Raw genomic sequence first — 23,575 nt, 5'->3', positions numbered from 1 at the left:
AACCCCCAGCGCCGGGGGGTTGGGGGGGCGCGCCAGAGCAGGGGCGGGGAACACTGCCGGAGGGGCTGGGGCGGTGAGGGGGGCGACCGAGCCCTGCCGTGGGCCGGTTATGAAAAGCCAGGGGCACGCGGGGTGCGCACAGGGAGCAAGGCTGCGCCCGGCGCCAGGTGCGGCGAGACGCACCCGCCGGTCGTCCGTCGGTCACGCACAGGTGCGACCGCTGCGCGGGCTGCGGTTGGAAAATCATAAACAAATAAAAAAGTGAAAAAAACAAAAAAAGAAAAATCATAAATAATAAACTAGGCACTTAGGCGCCGAGATCACAAGCCCCGCGGTGCAGGGAGCCGCTCCAGCCCCGCCCAGCGCCCGCGTGCAGGCCGCGCAGGGCCCGCGCTCCCAGAAGGGCTGCGTCCGGCGGCGCCCTTCCGGCCCCGGGGGGCGGGGGACACGCGCAGTTGTTTCCCTGACCGGACACTTAGCTGCCCGCCCCGCCTCGCTGTTTCCCAAACTCGGGAACCCCGTCTCCGCACGGGCCCGGCTCGCGCCCCGCCCGGTCCTCCCGCTGCGAGCGCCGCCCAGCCACCGCCCCCGGCGCCCCCACCCCGGCGCCCCCACCCCGGCGCCCCCACCCCGGCGCCCCCACCCCGGCGCCCCCACCCCGGCGCCCCCACCCCGTCATCAGTCCGCCCGCGCGCGGACCGGCCTCGCTCAGGCCCCGCCCACAGCCCCGCCCGCCCAGGCCCCGCCCACCCCCGGCCCCGCCCCGCCCGGCGGCGCGTGCGCAGGCGCGGAGGGCGGCGCGGGCGGAATGGGGACTGCGGCGGCGGCGGCAGCGGCGGCGGCGGCGGCCGGGGAGGGGGCGCGCAGCCCGAGCCCCGCCGCCGTGTCGCTCGGCCTGGGCGTGGCCGTGGTGTCGAGCCTGGTGAACGGGTCCACGTTCGTGCTGCAGAAGAAGGGCATCGTGCGCGCCAAGCGGCGAGGTAGGGCGGGCGCGCGCGCGGGGGCGGGGGTCCCCCCGAGCCGGGCCGGCGCCGGGGACGCGCCTCCGGCCGGGCCGCGGGCTGCAGCCGGGAATCCCCGCGCCCCGGGCGACGGCGGGTGTCGCCGCCCCGCCTCCCCCTCCCGGCGGCGGAGGGGCCTCCTCGGGTCCGAGGGCGCCCGCACCCCCGCCGCCCTCCCGGCCCGCGCGGCCCGTCGCCGGGGAAACCTCCGCGCGCCCCGGGCCCGCGTGGAGCTGCGCGCGGGCCCCGGGTGCATCCGCCTCGGGTTCAGACCTGAACCCCGGACGGGCGATGGGGGCGCGAGGCCGGGGCCGGGGCCGGGGCGCACCCCGAGGCGGGCCGGCTGCGCCCCGGGTGCCCGCGCGGGGAGGTGCGGGCGCAGCGGCCCTTGGCCGCGTCCCTGGGCGCTCGGACCGCAGGCCGGGGCCCCGCGCGTTCGCGCCGGCCCTGGGTGGGCGCCGCAGTTCCTTCCGCAGCTCGCGCTCCGGGCGCGGCGGGGCCGGGGCGCCGTCGGCACAGGGCCGGGCCGCGGGGGCGCTGGAAAGGCCCGGCCGCGGGCGTTTGTGTCGAAATCGGGCACCGAGCGGGCAGAACCGGGCGGCCCAGGGGGCGACCTGCGGTGCGGACGCGTCTCGGGGGACAGGGGTCTTCGGGGAGCGCCTGGCGGGGGACGGGCATCAGGGGTGGGCGAGGTGCCTGCGGAGACTCAGAGACAGACAGACAGACACGCACGTGCTGCCCGGGCCGGTGCGCTCGCTGGTCGGAGCGTCGCCCTGCTCGCCAAAGGTCCCGGGTTCGATTCCCGGTCTAGGGCACGTGCCCGGTTGCAGGTTCGATCCCCGGAGGCATCGGTGTTTCTCCCCCCCACACACTCTATCTCTAAAAATCAGTTATCCGCTGGGGGGTTCCCACAAGACAAGGCACAGGTGCGTGGCCAGGGCTCCCCGGGACTCGTAAGGTCCGAGGGACTCGCAGGGGCCGGAGCCTGAGCACCCAGGAGCCAAGACACCGGGTAAAATGTCAGGAAACCTGACTTCAGTTAATGGAAAAAACGGTTATTGGGGTCCAGCTAAACCCGTTATTTCAGCTCAGCTCCCGTGTTCGCGGAAATGAATTAATAAGAAAAAACATGCCCAGCTCTGCAGGGTTCAGCGGCTGAGCGTGGACCTGGGATCCAGGCGATCGGGGTTCGATTCCCGGTCAGGGCACAGGCCCGGTTGCAGGCTAGGCAGCCGAGCAAAGACTCTCATCATTGATGTTTCTCTCTCTCTCCCCCTCCTTTCCTCTCTCTGAAATCCATAAAGATACGTGTGTGTTTTTTTAAAAAAAATCAAGCACTAATTGATTAGTAAAGGGCACAGTGACCCTACTCTTCCTGTGGTGTTAGAAGCAGCTTCTGTTATTGGGAGCACACATGACTGGGAGCAGTTTTTCTGTGGTGTAATCAGAAGGCAAATAAACTACGTACATAACTATACATGTTTTTTAAGTCCTTTTTTTTTATATATATATATTTTTATTTGAGACGAAGGGAGAGAGAGAGAGAGAGAAACATCAATGATGAGAGAGTCACTGATCGGCTGCCTCCTGCACACGCCCTGCATGTGCCCTGACCGGGAATCGAACCGCGATCTCCTGGGTCCTAGGTCGATGCTCAATAGCTGAGCCATGCTGGTCCAGCTACATAACTATATTTTTGTGCTAGAAAGTCATATACAGTATTAAGGACATTTCTGATGCACATTTATAGCTAAACAGATGGTTTAAGGTCCGCAGTCGGCCCTGGCTGGTGTGGCTCAGTTGGCTGTGCACCCAGAGGTCACCAGCTCGACCGATTCCCAGTCAGGGCACATGCCTGATGTCAAGCTCATCCCGAGTTGGGGGGGCGGGGGGGCAGTGCCCAGTTGATTCATTGATATTTCTCTCTCCCTCTCTAAAATAAATTTTTAAAAAATTAAAAAGTTTTCTCACTTAAAAAAAAAAGTCCACGGTAAGAACGTCGCTGCCAGTTGGCAGTGTCATCCCAACAAGTCTCTTTGTATGGGCACAGCACTCCTTTGTCCCACAGTTCAGCTGTTATAAACAACTCAGCATCCACGGCTTCCAGCGTGAGCTGAACAGCCCTAGGATTTAGCTATTTTTGCCTCTGCAAACCACAGCTAGGAGTGGAGGGGAGGACGCAAGAGAGCAGACAGACAAACAGACAAACAGAAAGCCTTCCATTTCCCACACTTTGGTGGCTCCCTGCTCCTAATGAGGCCAGAGGACTTGAGTGCCAGGCATCAGCCTGGCCAGAGGCTTGAACAGGTGCCTCCTGAGGGTGTCAGGTGAATGACTTTAGCACCTTTAGGGACAGTGATGCCTGAAGGCGAAACTGTAAATAAACTAAGTGGTTTTAGGACATAAGAGAAAAATACCTGTTTGTGATGGGCTCAGGGCCACCAGTATGGAGTGCAGGCGCCCAGGAACTTTTGCAGGGACCTGGGGCAGCCAGCTCAGGGAGGAGGCTGGGCACAGGTGGATGGGCAGGCAGAGCCTGGGCTGCCTGCAGGACAGCACAGGGGATGCTCCTGGACTGAGGCCTTTGGGGACCACCTGGAGGAGTTCACTTTGATCTATAGTTAGGGGTGTGGGTCAGGTATGCAGACAGAAAATCTGACTGACTTAATGTTCATGGAAGCAGGAAAATTTTGCCTGATGTTGGCTTAAAAGGTGAGGGTGAGGCCCTGGCTGGGTAGCTCAGTTGGCTAGTGTCATCCTGATATGCCAGGGTTGTGGGCTTGATCCCCTGGCGGGACACATACCAGAAGCAACCAATGGCCCAGCCGGCGTGGCTCAGTGGTTGAGCATTGACCTAGGATCCGGGAGATGAGGTTCGACTGCCAGTCAGGGCACATGCCCAGGTTACGGGCTTGATCCCCAGTAGGCGGCATGCAGGAGGCTGCCCATTGATGTTTCTCTCTCATCAGTGTGTCTCTCTCTCTGTCTCCCTTCCTCTCTCTGTAAAAAATCAATAAAAACATTTTTTTAAAAAAATTGTTGCCCTGGTCATTGTGGCTCAGTTGGAGGGGCATCATCCTGGGCACCAAAAGGTCACTGGTTTGATTCCCAGTCAGCGCACATGCCTGGGTTTGGGTTTCGTCTAGATCCCCAGTAGGGGGCGTGCAGGAGGCAGCCGATCAATGACTCTCATCATTGATGTTTCTCTTGCTTTCCCTTCCTCTCTCTGAAATCTATAAAAACATATATTTTTAAAATATATAAAAAGGATGCCCGGCCAGGCGTGGCTCAGCGGTTGAGCGTCGGCTTAGGATCCAGGAGATCACAGTTCAGTTCCCGGTCAGGGCACATGCTGGGTTGTGGGCTCGATCCCCAGTTGGAGGCGTGCAGGAGGCAGGCGATCAATGACTCTCTCATCATTGATGTTTCTATCTCTCCTCCTCTCCCTTGCTCTCTCTGAAATCAATGAAGATATATTTAAATATATACATATCTATAAAAAGGAGCTTCAAGATGTTGTAGAATGAAATGTGTTCAGTTATTTAAGACATTGAATATTTACTTATGTACAAAAGAGCGCTAAGTGACTATATTAACATGAGACAAAATAGATTTTAAGGCAAAAATTGTGACCTGAAACAAAGACATTGTATAACAATGACATAGTTCCTCTCTCAGCAAGATGTAACAATTATAAATATACATGCACCTAACAGCAGAGCCCCAAAATACATGAAGCAAAGCTGACGGAATAAAGGGAGAAGTAGATAAATGATAACACTTGGAGACTGCAGTACCCTGCTTTCAAAAATGGACAGAGCCCTGGCAGTGTCTCAGTGGGTTGGAGAATCGTCCTGCATGTACACTGAAAAGGTGGTGGGTTTGATCCCCAGTTGGGGCACGTACATGAGGCAGCCGGTCAATGTTTCTCTCTCTCTCCTCACTTTCGTTTCTCTAAACATATCCTTGGGTGAGGATTTTTAAAAAATGGATGGAAAAACTAGGCAGAAGATCAGCAAGGAAATAGAAGACTTCAATAACACTATAAAGCAACTGGCATTTAATTTTTTAATTGTTACAGTTGGTTATTTGCATGCCATGCACTCTGTTTTCTAAAGGTTTTATATACTTTATGCTCCTCTACTCATTTATTGCTTTATTTGCATTAAGTGAATTTTTCTAGCATAGTATTTTAATTCTTTTTCACTATATTTTTTGGTTATTTCTTTAATGGTTGCTCTAAGACTTACCATATACATCTTAACTTACAGAATCTACTTTAGACTTATACTTATTAAATTCCAGTTAGATATAGAAACATTACTTCTATATAGCTGTATTGCTTCTTTTTTATTTTATATTTTTATATTACAAACCCAGGAATATATTGACTTAACTTATGATTGAAGTACTGTACACTTTATAGAATTCACGTCCTAAAGAATCTTAGAAAACAAAGGAAAGCAGGTCTAGATTGAGAGTGTTTGTGTTCACTGTTTTCATTTGTTCTGTGCATTCAAGTTTCTGTCAAGTTCCGTGTCCTACTCATAGCCTGTGTGTTGTTCCTGTCAAATGTATGACATTCTATGTGTTATAGATCCAACAATACAATTATATACATATTTATCCAATAGCTTTTCACATCAGTGAAGATGACAAAGAGAATAAATTTTCATTTATATTCTCTTTTATAATTACATAATTACCTTCACCACTGTGTGTGTGTATTTAAATTACCATCTGAGTTACTTGCTCTTACTTGAACTTTATTTAATACTTACTGTAAGACATGTCTGTTCTCAAGGAATTCTCTGCATTTTCATTTATCAGGGAATGTCTTTATTTTGCCTTTGTATTTGAAAAGTAGTTTTGCTGGATGTAAGATTCTTGTTTGACAGTTTCTTTTCCTTTCAGCATTTTGAATACATCATCCCACGGCCGCCTTGCCTCCACTGTTTTGCTGAGAAGTCAGTTGTTGATGTTATTGGAATTCTCTTGCATGTTTTCAGTCATGTTTCTCTTGCTTTTTAAAAAAACTTTGTCTTTGAGTATTTTTACCAATATGTCACTTGGTTGTGGATCTCTTTGTGTTTGTCCTATTGGAGTTTGTTGAACTGCGTGGATGTGTAGATTTTCATCATATTTGGTAAGTTTCAGCCTTTTTATTTTATTCCTTGAATATTTTTCCTGTTTTCTCTCTTTTCTCTCATAATAGTAATATTATGACTATTAATGCGCTTAATTGTACCCCATGTTTCTCTAAGGCTCTGTTCATTTTCCTCTACACCGTTTTCTCTCTCTCTTTTAAAATGTGTAATCTTTATGACTCTCTCTTTAAGTTCACCGATTCTTCTGCCAGGAAATTCAGATCTGTTATTGATTATATTTTTTTCAATCCAGTGATTGTACTTTTCAACTCCAGAATTTCCATTTTGCTTTTTCTTTTAATAATTTCTATCTCTTTATTGATATTCTCTACCTGATAAATTGTCATGATACTTTCCTTTACTTCTTTATGCATGGTTTCCTTTAGTTATTTGAACATATTTTTAATGACTGGTTTGGAATTTTTCTTAAATATGACATCTAGACCCTCTTCCAAGGCAGTTTTTGTTGCCTGCATTTTTCCTGTTTGTTCAATATATGTAATAATATATGTCACATTTTCTTTGCATGTCTTGCAGTATGTTTTCCGTTCTTATTTTTATTATTACCCGGCCATGCTGGCCCCAGGACTCCTTTTCTCCGAACTTTTACACCTAGTACAACACAGAAACCAGCACCACCCAAGCACTTAGTTATAGTCCATCTTACGTCATTTGCTTGTTTCATGTGTAACAAAAGGGAACAAGAAAATTGTATCTGTAATGGTAACCCCAGCAGGCAGTAGCTTATTCGTGAATATAAACTGTTTCTCACTCCGATAAGCAGGGGAACCTGCCCTGCTTCCTCCTGGTGCCACTTAATTCCTTAGAGACCTAGGAGGAAAAGATAGGACAGACCATCAGGAACGTGAAGACCCAGAAATCTCTACAGAATGGTCCCGATATGCATCTTCTTAGTACCTTTGAACACCAAAAGGGTGACATTTTTAAAAAGGTTTTCACATCAAGAAGCACTGTCGAGAGGGTGGCCTGACCCGAGACAGGGGCCTAGCGCCTGGTCCTCCTGAAGTTGAATAGCACCTAGGTGACAGGAAATGCCAAAGGTCCAGGTTCAAGGACCATCATATGGCAGTAGCATCAGTGTGGGGTGGGCCACAGACACCTCGAAGGCTCCGGCTCCAGCTCTAGGTGCCCCTGCCCTGGGCCTTTGGTTTGTGACTCAGATGCTGCAGGCTCATGAGTGTGTCAGTCAGTTAGTACCTCACAATGACAGAGAGCTGTGGGGCTTATCATTTTCAGGCCTCTGTTTCTTCAGCTATTTTTTTTATTGTGGTGAAATATACATGATATGAAATATTCCATCTTGTACTGTAGACTGCCGTTTCATGTATAATAGAAAATAACAAGTCCCTTGTATTCTGTAAATACGTATGTTCAGGTCACTACTTTTAATTCCTTTGGGTGTATACTAGAAGAGGAATGGCTGGGTCATGTGGTGATTCTGTAACTGAGTAACTGCCGTTCTGTTTTCCACGGCGGCTGCACCTTTTTCCACTCTCTCCAGCAGTGCACAGGGGTCCAGTTGCTCCACATCCTTGCCAACGCTTGTTTTCTGTTTTGGTAGTAGGCATCCTAATGGGTGCGAAGTGATATCTCATCGTGGTTTTGCATCAAATTTCTCTAATGATTAGTGATGATGAGCTTCTCTTCATGTGCTTTTGGCCATTTTTAAAATATCTTCTTTGGAGAAATGTCTATTCAAGTCTTATGGCCATTTTTTAATTGTGGGGTTTGTTTTTTGTTTCTTTCTTGTCTCATGGGTTTTTTTGTTGCTACCTGGACATTTTAGGTAATACTTGGTAGCAACTCTGGATGCTGATTCCTCTCCCCATCTCTGTTTTTCGCTTGTTTATTTTAGTTACTGGGCCTCTGTGGGGGAGAGAGGAGTGGGTCTTAGCCCATGTGCTAATGACTCTGTTCTTACTGAGATTTAGTAGATGTTCTTGCATAAATGTTTCTCGGTATGCTGTTTGCTCTTAGGACAATTTCCAGAGGCTTAAAAAATGTGTTTTAATACTTTTTAAAACACAGTTTATTGATTTTTAGAGTGAGAGGAAAGGAGAGGGAGAAACATCATTGTGAGAGCACATCAATAGGTTGCCGCCCACATGGCCCTACCGGGGATTGAGCCCGCAACCCAGGCATGTGCCCTGACTCGGAACTGAACCAGCAACCTCTCTGTGCACGGGATGATGCTCCACCAACTGAGCCACGCTGGCCAGGGCTGTTTTTATTTATTTTTTAGAAAACATATTTATTGATTTCAGAGAGAGGAAGGGAGAGGGAGAGAGAGAGATAGAAACATCAATGATGAGAGCTTCATTGATCAGCTGCCTCCTGCTCGCCCCCTGCTGGGGATCGAGCCTGAAACCCAGGCATGTGCCCTGACGGGGAATCTTACCACAATCTCCTGGATCCTAGGTCAGTGCTCAACCGCTGAGCCACACCAGCCAGGCTGGCCAGGGCTGTTTTAATACTTTATTCGCCAGATATGGTTGTCCTGCTGGAGAACTGGTCCACAGGGCGCCTCACACCAGTGTTCTGGAGTGGACTTCGTGACCTTTTGTTGTTAAATACCCAGCCCGCGTGGGTACAGGGACCTTCTCTTGCATAGGCATGGTGTGGTCAGCACATCCAGGGGATTCAGGCAGATTCTGTACCAACAGCTGACAACTGTTCCATCGGGCAGACAGGGCATTCTCGGCTCAGCTGTGCTCTGTGACTCATAGGACAGCGTGGGCCATGTTTGCATCAGGCACACTCAGAAGGACAGGAGCCAGGGCCACTGTCCTGACCTCTCCTGCTGGAGGCTGTCAGCAGAGGCCGAGCCACAGCGGGTGGTGTCACAGCTGCCCTGCCTCGCGGGCCTCCTGGAAAACCACAGAGCAGAGCTCCTGGCACTGCCCCTGATCCGGGCGCCCACGGACGGTTCCCCACCGGGCGTTTGCAGGCAATGGTCAGGTGGCGTTGCCCTCAGAGGTCATTTTTAGCTAAGTGCCGTCCCCTGGCCACATGGCTGTCAGCTTCCTTGAGCCAGAGTATGAAGCACAAGTCATGTTCTCGTGCAGAGTTTTGTTGGTCTTTCATCCACACAGTCCATCTTCAAACTTGACCATTTGCTCCACTGTTACTGACCTTTTTCCCACCTGGCACCGCGCGTCGTGTTTAGTCCCCAGTCCCCTTAGTTCCCCGTCATCTGCCGCAGTTGTCTGCCTTTCTTTGTCATTCGTGACCTTGCCGTTCACAAGAGCAAAGCCAGCTAATTCGGAGACGGTTGCAGTTCCCTGCTGGGGAGGCACTTGGCAGGGAGCCCACCGAAGCGACGTTGTCCTTCTCAACGCACCTGTCAGGAGGCACAGGAGGCTGGTTGCTGCTGCTCTTAACGTGGGCCACTGGGTGGGGGTGATGCCTGCCAGGCTCTGCCAAGATCACCTTTTCTCTTTATAGTTAATGAAACACCAGCGGAGCTGATTCACGGAGACCATGACAGCCCTGTTCCTCAGCCAGCTTTCGTCCACTCGTCTTACTATCCGCTGATGATTATTCTTTTAAAAATTGTGTATTGCTGGCACCATTGCAGATGCCCTCATTCCCCCACCCGTGGCCCCTCCCTCTCTCGGCGCGCCCCACACGACGTGTCCATGCTGTATGCACATACCTTTGTTCTTCGGCTAACCCTTCACTTTCCTCTCTCCAGTCCCCCCAGCCCCCTCCCATGTGACATCTGTCAGTCTCTTCCATGTATCCAGGCCTCCGCGTCTGTTTTGTTCATCAGTTTATCATTTATTTATTCATTTTTTTAACCCTCACCAGAGGATATACATTTTCTCCATTGATTTTTAGAGAGAGTGTAAAGGGAGAGAGGGAGAGAGAAAGAAACATCGATGTGAGAGAAACACATCCATTGTTCGCCTCCCGCATTCGCCCCAACAAGGCATGTGCCCTTGACCAGGAATCGAACCCATGAACCTTCAGTGTCCTGAGCCAGTGCTCTAACCACTAAGCCACACTGGCCAGGGCCATTCATCAGTTTATTTTGTTCATTAGATTCTACATATGAGTGAGATAATATGGTATTTGTCTTTCTCTGCCTGGCTTATTTCACTTAGCATAATATTCTCCAGGTCCCTCCACACTGTCCCAGAGGGTACAAGACCCTTCTTTTTCACAGCTGCATAGTATTCCATGGTGTGAATGTCCACAGTTTTTTATCCACTAACCTACTGACGGGCACTTGGGCTGTTTCCAGATCTTGGCTATTGTAGATAACGCTGCTCTGAACATAGGGGTGCATAGATTCTTTCTTTAGTGTTTTGGGTTTCTTAGGATATATTCCCAGAAGTGAGATCACTGGGTCAAAAGGCAGCTCCATTTTTTATTTTTTAAGGAACCTCCACACTGTTTTCCACAGTGGCTGCATCAGTCTGCATTCCCACCAGCAGTTCACCAGGGTCCCCTTTCTCCACACCCTCACCGGCTCTTGTCATTTATTGATTGGTTGATGGTGGACATTCTGACAGGTGTGAGGTGACACCTCATTGTGGTTTTAATTTGCATCTCTCTGGTGATTAGTGATACTGAGCATTTTTTCACATGTCTCTTGGCCGTCTGTGTGTCCTCTTTGGAAAAGTGTCTATTCAGGTCCTTTGCCCATTTTTAATTGGGTTTGTCTTCCATTGATGATTCTTGCCTAAATCGCTTTTTTAAAAAATTTTTATTGTTGACAGTATTACAGATGTCTCACATTTTCTCCCTTTTTGCTCCCTCTAGCCAACCCCCGCCCTACCCCAGGCCTTCCCCACACTATTGTCTGTGTCCATGGGTTATGCATATGTGAATATTTGTTCTTTGGTTAATCTCTTCCTACCCCCTCCCAACCCCCAAATCACTTTTATATATATATATCTCTTTATTGATTTCAGAGAGAGAAAGGGAGAGGGAGAGAGAGAAACATCAATGATGAGAGTCATTGATTGGCTGCCTCCTGCATGCCCCTGACTGGAGATCGAGCTGGCAACCCGGGCAAGTGCCCTGACCGGGTATTGAACCTTGATCTCATGGATCCTAGGTCGATGCTCAATCGCTGAGCCATGGCTGGCCGGGCCCAAATCACTTTTTTTATGTGATGTTGCCAACGGTGATATTCTGACTCGGCCCTTCCTCCTACCCTGTCATTATGTGTTGGCCCCATTTTTTTTTAAGTACTTACTGTGATACCCGAAGCTCTTCTCCTCCGTGAAGCGAGCTGGCTTCCTGTGTTAATTGTACCCAATTACTGAGAATTAAAATATCCAATTAGAAGTAGGTACTTTAACCTGAAGTGAAAGAAACCTCTCAGTTGAGGAGCATGGTGACATATCTGAAGGACAAACGTGTGTCTCAAAGGCTGGGAGACGCTCTGGCTGATGGCACCTGTCACAAAAGCAGGAAGAGGGACAGATGTGATGGACACAGGGGACTCTACATGTGTCACAGCACTGAGGGAGCTGAGGGCCTGCTGCCCAGGGGACTGGAAAGAGCCCTGTCAGAGAGGCTCTAACTTCTGAAAATGGAGCAGCCTAAGTAGAAGGCATTGAACCCTAGGCAAGTAAAATGATTTCATATATAAATGGGTTATAGTCGATGCATGAGAAAATTAGACTTTGAAGAACAAATATCATTTGGAACTAACATAAAACTTCATTCCAAAGAATATGTGTGTGTCTGGGTGGTGTGTTGCACCCCCGCACCCCTGATGCTAAAGATTCAGTTTGTCATTTGGGTCAGACTGATGGTTATAAAAAGTATCTGTGCCAGTTTTATTTATTTTTATTTTGTAAATGTTTTTATTGATTTTAGAGAGAGGAACATCACTGTGGGAGAGGAGCATGAATCAGTTGCCTCCCATATGCTGGGGCATGGAACCCGCAACCTGGCCATGTGCCCCGAGCTGGAATCGAACTGGTAACCTTTTGGTGTGTGGGCCGATGTTCAACCCCCTGAACCACACCAGCCAGGGCTGTGCCACTTTTATTTATTTTTGTGTGATTCCTCACCCCAGGATATTTTTTCCATTGATTTTTGGAGAGAGTGTAAGGGAGGGAGGGAAGGAGCCGAAAGAGACAGAGAGAGAGAGAGAGAGAGAAGCATTGGTGTGTGAGAGACACATGGATTGGTCGCCTCCAGCAGGCGTCCCAGCCAGGGCCAGGGGTCCAACCTGCAGCCTAGGTACTTGCCCTTGATGGGAACACACCAGCCAGGGCGGCTGTGCCCCTTTTAGTGGTTTTTCTCCCTGGCCTGGCAGCCAGGTTGCTGGGAGCGTCGTCGGGACACTGAAAGGTTGTGGATTCGATCCCCGGTGAGGGCGCGCTTGGGTGGCAGCCAATCCGTGTTTCTCTGTCTCATGTTATTTTTTTTTTTTTCATTTCCCTAAAATCAGAAAAAACATATCCCATCCTCAGGTGATGGTTAAAGGATAACAGTTGCCCTGGCGGGTGTGGCTGGGTGCCTAGAGCATCAGGGCACAGGCCTGGGTTGCCGGAGGCAGCTGATCAGTGACTCTCATCGTTGATGTTTCTCTCCCTTCCTCTCGCTGAAATCAATATTTTTAAAAAATTGATGTTCTCGCACGTGGATGTTCCTCTCTCTCCCTCTCTCTCTCTCTGAAAAACAATGGAGAAAATATCCTCAGGCGAGGATTAAAAAAGAGAATTAAAGAACAGCAATAAGAAGAAAAGCGGCTGTCACTGCGACTTCTAGGCCAACGTGGGTCCTTCCCGGGAGAGCAGTGGGACCCCTCCCGCTCTGTCCCCCGCAGGCGTCTTTCGGGGCGCGGCTCCTGAGCCCCGGCGCGTGCTGACCCCGTCTCCTCTCTCCTAGGCACCTCCTACCTGACCGACGTGGTGTGGTGGGCGGGCACCATCGCCAGTAAGTGCCCCCTGCGGGCGGGGCCTCCCCGGGGAGATGCGCATGGGGGCGGGGCTGCAGGGTGGGGCCTGAGGGTGGGCGGGGTCAGAGGGGCTGTAGGGGCGGGGCGGGGGCTGCAGGGGCGGGGTCAGGGTGGAATTGTAGGGGGCGGGGTGGGGGCTGTAGGGGGCGGGGCCGGAGGGTGGGGCCTTAGGGGGCGGGGCGGAAGGTGGGATGGATGTAGGGAGGGGACTGGAAGGTGGGCGTGTAAGGGATGGGAGTTGGAGGGGCGGGGCGGGGCTGTAGGGGCGGGGCAGAGGGCGGGCGTGGGGCGGGGCAGGGGGGTCGGGGCGCGGGGCGGGGCTGCAGGGGCGGGGCAGGGGGGCGGGGCTGTAGGGGTGGGGCAGGGGTGGGGCGCGGGGCGGGGCTGTAGGGGTGGGGCAGGGGCGGGGCAGGGGGCGGGGCTGTAGGGGTGGGGCAGGGGTGGGGCGCGGGGCGGGGCTGTAGGGGCGGGGCAGGGGGTGGGGCGCGGGGCGGGGCTGTAGGGGCGGGGCTGTAGGGGCAGGGGTGGGGCGCGGGGCGGGGCTGTAGGGGCGGGGCTGTAGGGGCGGGGCTGTAGGGGCAGGGGTGGGGCGCGGGGCGGGGCTGTAGGGGCGGGGCTGTAGGGCCGGGCAGGGGGTGGGGCGCGGGGTGGGGCAGGGGGTGGGGCGCGGGGCGGTTCTGTAGGGGTGGGGCAGGGGTGGGGCTGTAGGGGCGGGGCAGGGGCGGGGCTGTAGGGGCGGGGCAGGGGCGGGGCTGTAGGGGCGGGGCAGAGGGCGGCCTCGAGGGGCTGCGCTGCGGTTGGCTGGGCCCTTGGGTCCTCTCCTGAGCCGCAGGAGGGCAGGAGGCCCCTCCCCCGCCAGCCCCGGGTTCGCGGGGGGCCCCGTCCTGGGCCCGAAGGAGCCGAGGGCCCGCTCGCCCCGGGCTCGGCCGGCACGCGGCGCGGGCTCCTCCCGACGCCCCGGCCCGCGGAGGCCGCGCCCCTCGCCGGGCGTCACGGACCGGGCCGCGCTGCGCCCAGCGGGACGCGAGGGCCATACGGGGCCTGAAGTCGGTCCGAGCCCGGCCGTCGAGAGTGGGCGCCTCGCGCCCGCCGCCAGCTGCCGCCTCGGGCCCCGCCCGCGGGTGGCGGGAGGCGGCTCCTCCCGGGCGGGTCTCCGCGCCCCGGCCCGTGGGCGCCGTCACCCGCGCTCTCTCCACAGTGGCCGTCGGGCAGATCGGGAACTTCCTGGCCTACACCGCGGTGCCCACCGTGCTGGTGACGCCTCTGGGCGCCCTGGGCGTGCCCTTCGGGTGAGAGCTGCTTGCTTTCTCTGGTTTTTCACGCGCCCTTTAGCTGTGTTTGAAACCCTCTTACTCTCAGTGTTGCTGCTCACGCAGTGAGGGTGAGGCGGTGGCTGAGGACAGGCCTTCGCATTCTGCCCTGAATGGTGTAGTTTTTGTCGTCGGTGCTCGCCTGAGAGTATTGTTTCCATTGGTTTGGATCGAGCCTGCAGCCTGCTGTTTGCCCTTAACCGGAATTCAACCCCGAGGCCCCTGGGTGCTCGGGCGGGCGCCCCAACCACGGAGCCGCACCGGCCAGGGCCCTGTGGTTCAGTTTCACTCCTTCAAGTTTAGTTGTGTGAGTCACGTTTCTCTTGGAAATATGCTTTAGTACACTTCAAATCCCAGCTTTCTCAGGGCTGTCCCTGAGTGGCGTGGTGTCACTCTGCGTGTGCCCTGGAAGACTTCCTAGGGACGAGGGTTTTCCTGGCACCTTGGCAGGTGACGCTGAGAAGTCATTAAGCAAAACTGCTCAGTTCGTATTTTATTTGGGCACCTACCATTCCCTGCTGGACGCTGAGCATCCCCCCACGCCGGGAAATTGTGGAGGTTGGGACGAATCTCACACGGGAACCAGTGGGGGGGTGACAGGACTTACGCCTCCTCAGAGTCAACAGCGAATGGGCCCCCCAGGAGAGGGGCTCTGGTTTGGTCCGCAGTGAACCGAGCGATAGGTGAGGCTTTGGGTTTTCACTGTCGTGGGAGGTGAGCCAGATGGAGGTCTCCAAGCCCAGCCTGGGGCTCACATGGTTTGACATTTCTGCCAGTCCAAGGGACCGAGGACACCAGGACCTAAGGGTATGTGCAGGCTTTCTTATCAGGTTGCCCAGATGTGGGGAAGAAGAAGGAGTGGGGACCTGAAGGCCTCCAGCCACCACCACACATCACAAATGGAGTCTTTTTATTACGCTTTATTGCCAACAAAAATGATTGTATGAGACGTTTACTAAATAGCTCCACACATATCCTCCCGTGAACCTATTTATATTCTGTTTTACATTTGAAGACATCGTCAAGATGTGATAGGCAAGAAATAAAATCCAAGTCTCTAACTCAGAATACATTAGTATTCTGCTGTTCCAGACAGGCCCTGAGTCCTTGCAGAGAGGTGTGTCTGGGATGGGTGTATTTAATTTTGTGTTGTTAGGCTTTCAGGTTCTGTCGCCTAAAAAGCATAAATATGCCCTGGTTGGTGAGGCTTAGTTGGTTCGGCATTGTCCCCTGCACTGAAAGGTTTCCGGTTCCATTCCTTGTCAGGGCACATGCCCAGATTGCGGGCTCAGTCCCTCGTAGGGGTGTGTATGGGGGCAGCCAATCAGTGTTTCCCTCTCATGTTGCTGTTTCTCTCTCCCTCTCCCTTCCTTGCTCAATAAAAATATATACGTATTTTAACTCTCACCCAAAGTTATTTCTTCCATTGCTTTTCAGAGAGAGTGGGGGAGACAGAGAGAGAGAAACTTCAACATGAGAGAGACTCGTTGATTGGTTGCCTCCCGCATGTGCCTGGACCAGGCCTGGGGATCGAGCCTACAACCCAGGTATATGCCCTTGGCTGTAATCAAACCCAGGACCCTTCAGTCTGTGGGCTGATGCTCTAACCATTGAGCCAGACCGGCTAGGGCAATAAAAATATTTTTAAAAAATAAAGATTTTAAGAGATTTTGAAATAATTTCTCAATTACAGAAAGTTATCAGGTTATGAAATAAAACGACACCCACATGCCCCTCGCCCAGACATATCCACTGTTGACATTTTATCCCACGTGCTCCATCAGGTGCTTTCTCTCTATCAGGGTTTCTCAGCCTTCACACTGGATGCAGCCACTCTGGAAACAGTATGGAGGTTCCTCAAAAAGTTAAAACTAGAGCTGCCACATGATCCGGCAGCAAAGGAAAACAAAATCTCAGAGATGGCTGCACTCCCATGTTCACAGCAGAATTATTTACCATGGCCAAATATGGAAACAGTCTAAGTCTCCATCAGCAGAGGAATGAATAAAGAAGGGGTGCTACACACACACACACACACAGAGGAATATTATTTAACCAGGAGAAACAGGGAAATTCTGTGATTTGTAAAAACTTTTATGAACCTTAAGAGCATTATGCCAAGTGAGATAATTCAGACAGAAAGGCAAATACCACATGACTCGCTTGTATGTGGAATTTTTAAAAATATATTTTTATTGATTTCAGAGAGAGGAAGGGAGAGGGAGAGAGAGGGAACCATCAGTGATGAGAGTCATTGATCGGCTGCCTCCCACACGCCCCCTGCTGAGGATTGAGCCTGCAACCCGGGCATGTGTCCTCACTGGGAATCAAACTGCGATCTCCTGGATCCTAGGTCGATGCTCAACTGCTGAGCCACACCGGCCAGGCTATATGTGGAATTTAAAAGAACCAAACTCACAGAAGCAGAGACTAAAGTGGTGGTACCACGGGCTGGGGTTGGGGAGATGGGGACTGTAGGCCAAAGGGTGCAGACTTCAGTTACGAGTTAGTTCTGGGGATCTGATGTGCAGCGTGGTGATTATAGTAATGACACTTTATTATATACTTGAAAGTTGCTAAGAGAGTAGATCTTAACTTTTCTCATCACAAAAGAGAAACGGTAATGATGAGGTGTGGCAGGGTGTTAGCTAACACTATGGTGGTAATTACTTTGTAAAATATGTATCAAATCAATACATTTCTTACTTTAAACTTAGACAGTGTTATATGTCGATTAACTCTCAAGCTAGGGGAGAAAGAACGTGGAAAGTTAACTGACAGAAGGTTAGGAAAAATGTCAAATTACATGTCTGATAATAGACTTGTATTTAAACTCTACAAAAACTTTTATAACACATCAACCAAAAGATAAATAACCCAGTTGAAAAATGGGCTAGAGATCTGAGCAGACATTTCTCCAGAGAAGATAGGCAGATGGCCTATAAATATGAAATAGGCCCCAGCCAGCCGGGTAGCTCAGTTGGTTAGAGCATCGCCCCGATATGCCAAGGCTCTAAAGAAAAGGGGCTTTTCTAAAGTAACTGCAATGAGTAGAAACAGGTCAGGTGGTACGATTCCAACTTCGATTTCTCTTTTTTTCATTGAAGGTCCATTTTAGCCTCTTACCTTCTGAAGGAGAAGCTCAACATCTTGGGCAAGTTGGGGTGTCTGCTCAGCTGTGCGGGTTCTGTCGTGCTAATTATCCACTCCCCGAAATCCGAGAGCGTGACCACACAGGCCGAGCTGGAGGAGAAGCTGACCAACCCAGGTGACCCCTTTCTAGCGCCCCGCGAGCACCGTGGCGTGCCCCCCAGGCACTCTGCTGTCCTTGTGCGGAGTGCCCCTGTCTCCCGGTGCCTGTCCTCCGGGTCTGCTCTAGGCCACACGCTGGGGACCTCATGCTTCCCGGCCCCCGCGCCTCCCCCGGGTGTGCAGCTGAGAGCCCTGACCTGGTTCCATTTACCTTCACATTCCCCACAGAGGTCTCTCTCTTTTTTGTTGATGTCAATCACCCAAGGATATTTTTTCCATTGATATTTAGAGAGGGTGTTCTTCTAAAAAATACGTTTTTATTCATTTTATGGAGAGAGAGAGAGAGAGAAACATCAATCGACTCTTTCCCCCAACCCAGAACCGAACCCCCAACCTGGACAGGTGCCCTGACCAGGAATCAAACCGGCCACCCTTCGGTGCACCGGAGGATACACAAACCACGGAGCCACACCAGCCAGGGCTTTGTTTATTTACTTGTTTGCTTTTTTAGGATAAGTCTTGATGAAGGGCTGAAAAATTCAGCGTAGATTAAATCCATGGAAAAATTGCTTTGCTTTATACATAAAGCAGGCTCCGGGCTCTGATTGTTATGAGCATATTTTGACTCACCAGTCCAAGGAGGTAGGCGGGCGTTGTGAGGGGAGCAGGGCGCTCTGAGCGTGTGGAACTGTCCGAGCACCCAGGGCCCTGGCGTCTGCGTGGGATGCAGCCCCCCGTCCCCATCGCGGCTACCCCGGGCTTTCCCGGTGTCCTTTAACGCCCCCCACGCGCGCACAGGCAGGCCGCCCGGCGCTGGCCGACCGCCTCTGACGCGGGCCGCGGTGTTTTGCAGTGTTCGTGGGCTACCTGTGCATCGTGCTGCTCATGCTGCTGCTGCTCATCTTCTGGATCGCGCCGGCCCACGGGCCCACCAACATCATGGTCTACATCAGCATCTGCTCCCTGCTGGGCAGCTTCACCGTGCCTTCCACCAAGGGCATCGGGCTGGCGGCCCAGGACCTCTTCCACAACAACCCGTCCAGCCAGCGCGCCCTCTGCCTGTGCCTGGTGCTCCTGGCCGTGCTCGGCTGCAGCATCATCGTCCAGTTCAGGTACATCAACAAGGCGCTCGAGTGCTTCGACTCGTCCGTGTTCGGGGCCATCTACTACGTGGTCTTCACCACGCTGGTCCTGCTGGCCTCCGCCATCCTGTTCCGCGAGTGGAGCAACGTGGGCCTGGTGGACTTCCTGGGGATGGCCTGTGGCTTCACCACGGTCTCCGTGGGCATTGTGCTCATACAGGTGTTCAAGGAGTTCAACTTCAGCCTTGGGGAAATGAACAAGTCCAACATGAAAACAGACTAGGGTGCGGCAGGGGTGGGGAGGCCGAGGAGCGGGACGTGGGTACGGCTCTTGTTCCTGAGCTGAGGCGAAGTAGGAGAGCCCCCGCGTCACTGGCATAGAGAGGCTTGTGTATCAGTGTGTGGTCGTGGGCACAGGCACCGCCGGGCACCAGGTGGGGCAGCCCTCTGCCGGCTGAAGTTGCCACCTGGTCGCCTGGGCGTCATCTCTCTGATGAGAAGAATCCATGTTCATTGCCATTAACCGGAAGCTTTCATAAATACTCTTTCTTTTCAGACCTTTTCACGTCATTTAGATAGGAAATAAAGATGGGCTCTTTCTGGCTGGGCTTTGGGGGGGGAGCAGATACTCTTACTCAGATGATTACTTGGGAAGTGAGAGAGATGGTCTTGCAATCTGACTGTACAGTCCATGGACCCGTAGTTGTGTTATTTTGCATTCAGCCTGTGTGACCTCATCCAAGTAAGAGGCATATGCATTTAATTTAATGTTTTTAATCCTGTAATGAGCTGCCTCTCCCTACCCCCACTCCAAGACATGTTAACCACAGGTGGAGAGAGGAGTGACTGGCTGCCCGGGCTCCGCTTCCCGGACAGCTTCCAATAGCTTAGGTCAATTTCAGTGCCTTTACCACTTAAACTAGTCACTTAATTCGACTATGACTGTGCGTATGTTCCCTTAGCTTAGAATAACGCCACCTCCTTGATGGATCTCTTTAATATTTCACTCTTCAAAACATAAATATGTAAAGGGGTTTTAATAAATAAAGTTGGAAGAGAGTCAATACTGAAGATACATTAGAAAGAACTGAGCCTGTTAGCATGCGGTTATTGTCCGGCTAAAGACAGCTGATGTACGTAGCAGGAGGTCTTTTATTTGCGTTCCGTCTGTGTAACTGGGATCCAGTGCCCAGTAGACCCAGGTTCTCTTCCAGTGAACATGTGGCCACTCAGAAGAAATAAATTATTCAACTTGATCATAAGACTGTTAGACGAGAGGGTGGCTCTTCAGCACACGTATCAAGTTCCCTGTGATACAGGAACAGGTAAAGGACACGACCAAGTGGAGGCTGGTGGGACTGGAACACACAGCGAGTTTCCAGAGAATTTCTAGCAAAAAGGAAAACAGTTAATTGGGCAGCTCCCTGTTGTTTGAGAAGGCAGAGCTTCGACACCCCACAGTTACTCCCCCAGCCTCATTCAACTTCCTAAATGCACAATAGCCATTCATTATGCCGGTATTTGGATCAAAGAGATCCTTCGTCTGTCCGTGGTAACCTTCCATGTGTGTTAAGTGGGACAGAGGAGACAGTGGCGTGTTTCATCGCGACATCATGTCCTGCGTGTGAGACGTTCTCTCTCAGTGGGGGACGGTGCCACGTCGGAAGGCAGGGATAATATGCTCACTGATAGTTAATAAGTGCTCAAAGGTTCCTCATTCTTTCCTTCAGCTCTCGAAGGTTTTTTCTTCAATCACCAGTATTTTTAGGAATTACGGGCCTTAATTTATTGAACTGAGCTTTCTGAAAATATAAAGTAGTATCCTTTCAGGCATAAAAAATAGTTTCCCAGGTAGGGATCCTTGTGTGAGATATTGAAAGAGTACGTGTGTCTGCACACATATGCTACTGAGAAGGTTACGGGCCAGACGGAAATACCGTGTTTATTTTGCTACAACCTGTGTGTGAAGTTTAGTTGAAGTGCATCCGTTGTGTCTTTATTTCATTTTCATTCACAATTACACCACGGATACTCAAGGAGACACTTTCTGGATAATCATCCCTATGTCTTTTTTAGAGTAAAACAAAATCTCAAAGTATTGATGATGTGCCTCCTCTTGAGGAGGCTGGTCCCAGGACAGACATGTCTCCCAGGTTTACATCCCATCAGCAGATACTTCAGTAGGATGTGCAGCTTTCCTTCTAGTGGAACAGAGCCCACGCGGTCCGTTGTATTTCATGTGTGTGACTAGCCTCAAAGGAATGGACGTGACCAGCAGGTATAACAGCCTAATCGTCAAGTTCGACCTAGAGCGTATAGCTTCTGATATAATAGTGCTTATCTCCCAAATTCATGTGGAATTGCAGAGAAAAAAGTCTTGAAGTGAGAGCTTTCGCGGAGGGCTTAGAGTGCTAATTAATGGGTCTCGGTAGAAATACATATGGAACTTTTTCATTATACTAGACTTTGAGTTTTATCTCTGCTAAAACTAAGAAAAATACCCACTGTCTACTAGTCTTCAGGCCTCCTCTAAAATCATATTTGTGATCACAACATGCAGATATACTCTGGATAGATACTTAAATAGACATTTCTCTCCTCCCCTACTTGGCCAATGCCTTATTCTGTCATCGGAATCTGCGTTTAAAAAGATTGCTCCCTGATCCAGCGTAGAGCCTATGAAGGATTCTAATTCAACCCAGCACCAAGGCCACCCTGGGGGCTCTGCTTTCTGCAGGGCTGCTCCATCTCTTGAGAGAAGGTTCTGGAGAAGGGGGCAGTTGGCTCCCGGCCACACGGGGGGTGGGGGGGCAGGCAAGACCTGCCCACAGTTGGGTCTTCCAGGAGGATCATCACTCAGATAGCATTACTGTCTTTTCACATTAGAATGCTAGTGAATTAGATCACTGCTCTTGGTTCAGCAATAAGAAACACCTCAGTTCCTCCTTTCCAAGCCAGTTTGCTGTCCTTGGTTTTATTTGCTGGAGTCCATGCCAGCAGCAGTAGGTTGCTCTTTGTTCCTCCTCTTTGGGTTTCCTGTCTGATAGGAAGGAGCTGTGAAGAGATGTAGCCACCTCTCGCTCTCCTTGACGGCTCAGGTCTGTGTAACTGCTGTGCTCACCTCTAGAGGCCAGTTCCTAGACAGTTGCAAAGCACTCGAGACCAGTGTCTCCCAGGTGAGGACATGCACTTCAGTCCATGGTGACCCAGGTGTTGATGAACATAGGCCACCAACGTGCTGCCTGAGTCTCATTGGGAGAGAGACCTCTTTTCCAGCCTACTTAGCTTGTCTGGAAGAGCCCAGCTAACACTCTGGTTGTCTGCAGACCTACGCCCAGGGCTCTTCTCTGATGCAGACTTGATCCTGACTTGGGCTTCCTGTGACCAAGTAGGAAGCTGGAAAGGGAAGCAGCTTCTGGTTAGTCCTGCCCACGACTCATGGGCTCCAGTGGTGTGAGGGCGTTGGCCTCACTGTTTGACACCAAGGATGTAGCTCAAGCAGGACAGGATGGAATCTCGGTGTTCTGCCTTCTCAGGGACCAAAAGCATAACAGGATCTCCTTAGCATTGACCCTGCTCCCAAGAACGTGTCCTGTTAGCTTTTCATATGTGTTGCTCCTACTCGTAGTCAGAGGTCCGCTGTCTGTGAACTTGAATTGGAAAGATCTTTTGCCCACCAGACACAACATAAAACTGTCGGTCATATCAAATACCTCAATTTCCTGTATTCCTCACACCCACCTCCCACTTGTCCCTGGGATGAGCTTCTGTCCTTCAGCTTTAGGTGATGCTTCACACCTGGCCGGATTCTTACACCTCCACCTATACTTGAAAAGATACAGAATAATGGGAACGGGAGGGGGGGGGGCGGGGGGGGGATTTGGCCTGATACCACTTCTCATTTATTTTCACACACCTTTCTGACATGCTAGTAAATGCAACAAAAGAATTCTATTTTAAGAAAATGTAACTTTGTTACATCAACCAGAAACAGCTAGTAAAAAGTTGATAGTCAGTAGAGCAAGGATCATGTAAACAAGCATCTGTTTCTAATGTGGCCAGTGTGGTAAGAAGCACAGTCTAGGGCCCCGCGCGCGACCAGGGAGAAGGGTTTCTTTGTTCTTTATTTTTCATTGAATTGTGCAACTCTAGGTGAGTCACTTTACCTTTTTGTGCCTCAGTTTCTCTACCTCTAAAGGGAGGGGGTGGTTCTCCAGATCGCCTGTCTTGGGGTGCTGGCACTTCGGCACCTGCCGGCAACCTCAGGTGACAGTGTCACGTGCAGGATGGCCCGGGAGCGACCCCGTGGAAAGGGCTCGTCGGGGCCTCCTGTCTGCTCAGGACCACGCTGTAGACTCGCAGCTTCGAGCACTGAATGCGCTGGTGTAAAGTTTGCATAATCCCATAAAGCTTTAATTTTCCTTTTTCTTTCTTTTAAAGGGAAGGACTTTCTATATTCTACTGTAAAATATGGAAATTAAACAGGGACTTTTAAAAGCTACACTGAAAGATCACGGTTTGGTGGTGTGATGAGCCTCTTTCAGGTTCCCCATGGGTTTATTTTGGTGGGAGATTCATAGCTGGCGAACAGATGGATTCTGGCGCGTTACACTTGTAATGAACGATGCCGAGCCTCCTGCTCTCCAGCAGCTCAGCCCTGACTGTGAACTACCTGACACCAGGTGAATCAGGAGCTCCCGAACCACTAGTGCCAAAGGGTCACATTGAAAAGTTCCATGTTTCTTTTATTTATCAGAATAGAATAACTTGCCTCCCCCCCGCCAGCCCTCCGCACACACCCCTTCATATCTGTTTTTGCACTTCGGAAAATTTAAGA

At 51.5% G+C, this 23,575-nt stretch overlaps 1 protein-coding gene across 1 annotated transcript; it reads left to right on the top strand.

Annotated features, from left to right (window-relative positions):
• Nucleotides 1-808: 808 nt before the first annotated feature.
• On the top strand, nucleotides 809-19,293 carry NIPA1 (NIPA magnesium transporter 1). The gene is made up of 5 exons (XM_087829269.1): nucleotides 809-980; nucleotides 13,025-13,072; nucleotides 14,293-14,383; nucleotides 17,512-17,672; nucleotides 18,510-19,293. The coding sequence occupies exons 1-5, from the start codon at nucleotides 809-811 to the stop codon at nucleotides 19,019-19,021; spliced, it is 984 nt and encodes a 327-aa protein (XP_087685395.1). The 3' UTR covers nucleotides 19,022-19,293.
• Nucleotides 19,294-23,575: the final 4,282 nt, after the last annotated feature.

Source organism: Miniopterus natalensis, chromosome 22 (genome assembly GCF_054644295.1).
Source record: "Miniopterus natalensis isolate mMinNat1 chromosome 22, mMinNat1.hap1, whole genome shotgun sequence".
NCBI lineage: Eukaryota > Metazoa > Chordata > Mammalia > Chiroptera > Miniopteridae > Miniopterus > Miniopterus natalensis.
Note: the sequence above shows the minus strand (reverse complement) of the source record. Positions and strands in the feature narration are given on the sequence as shown.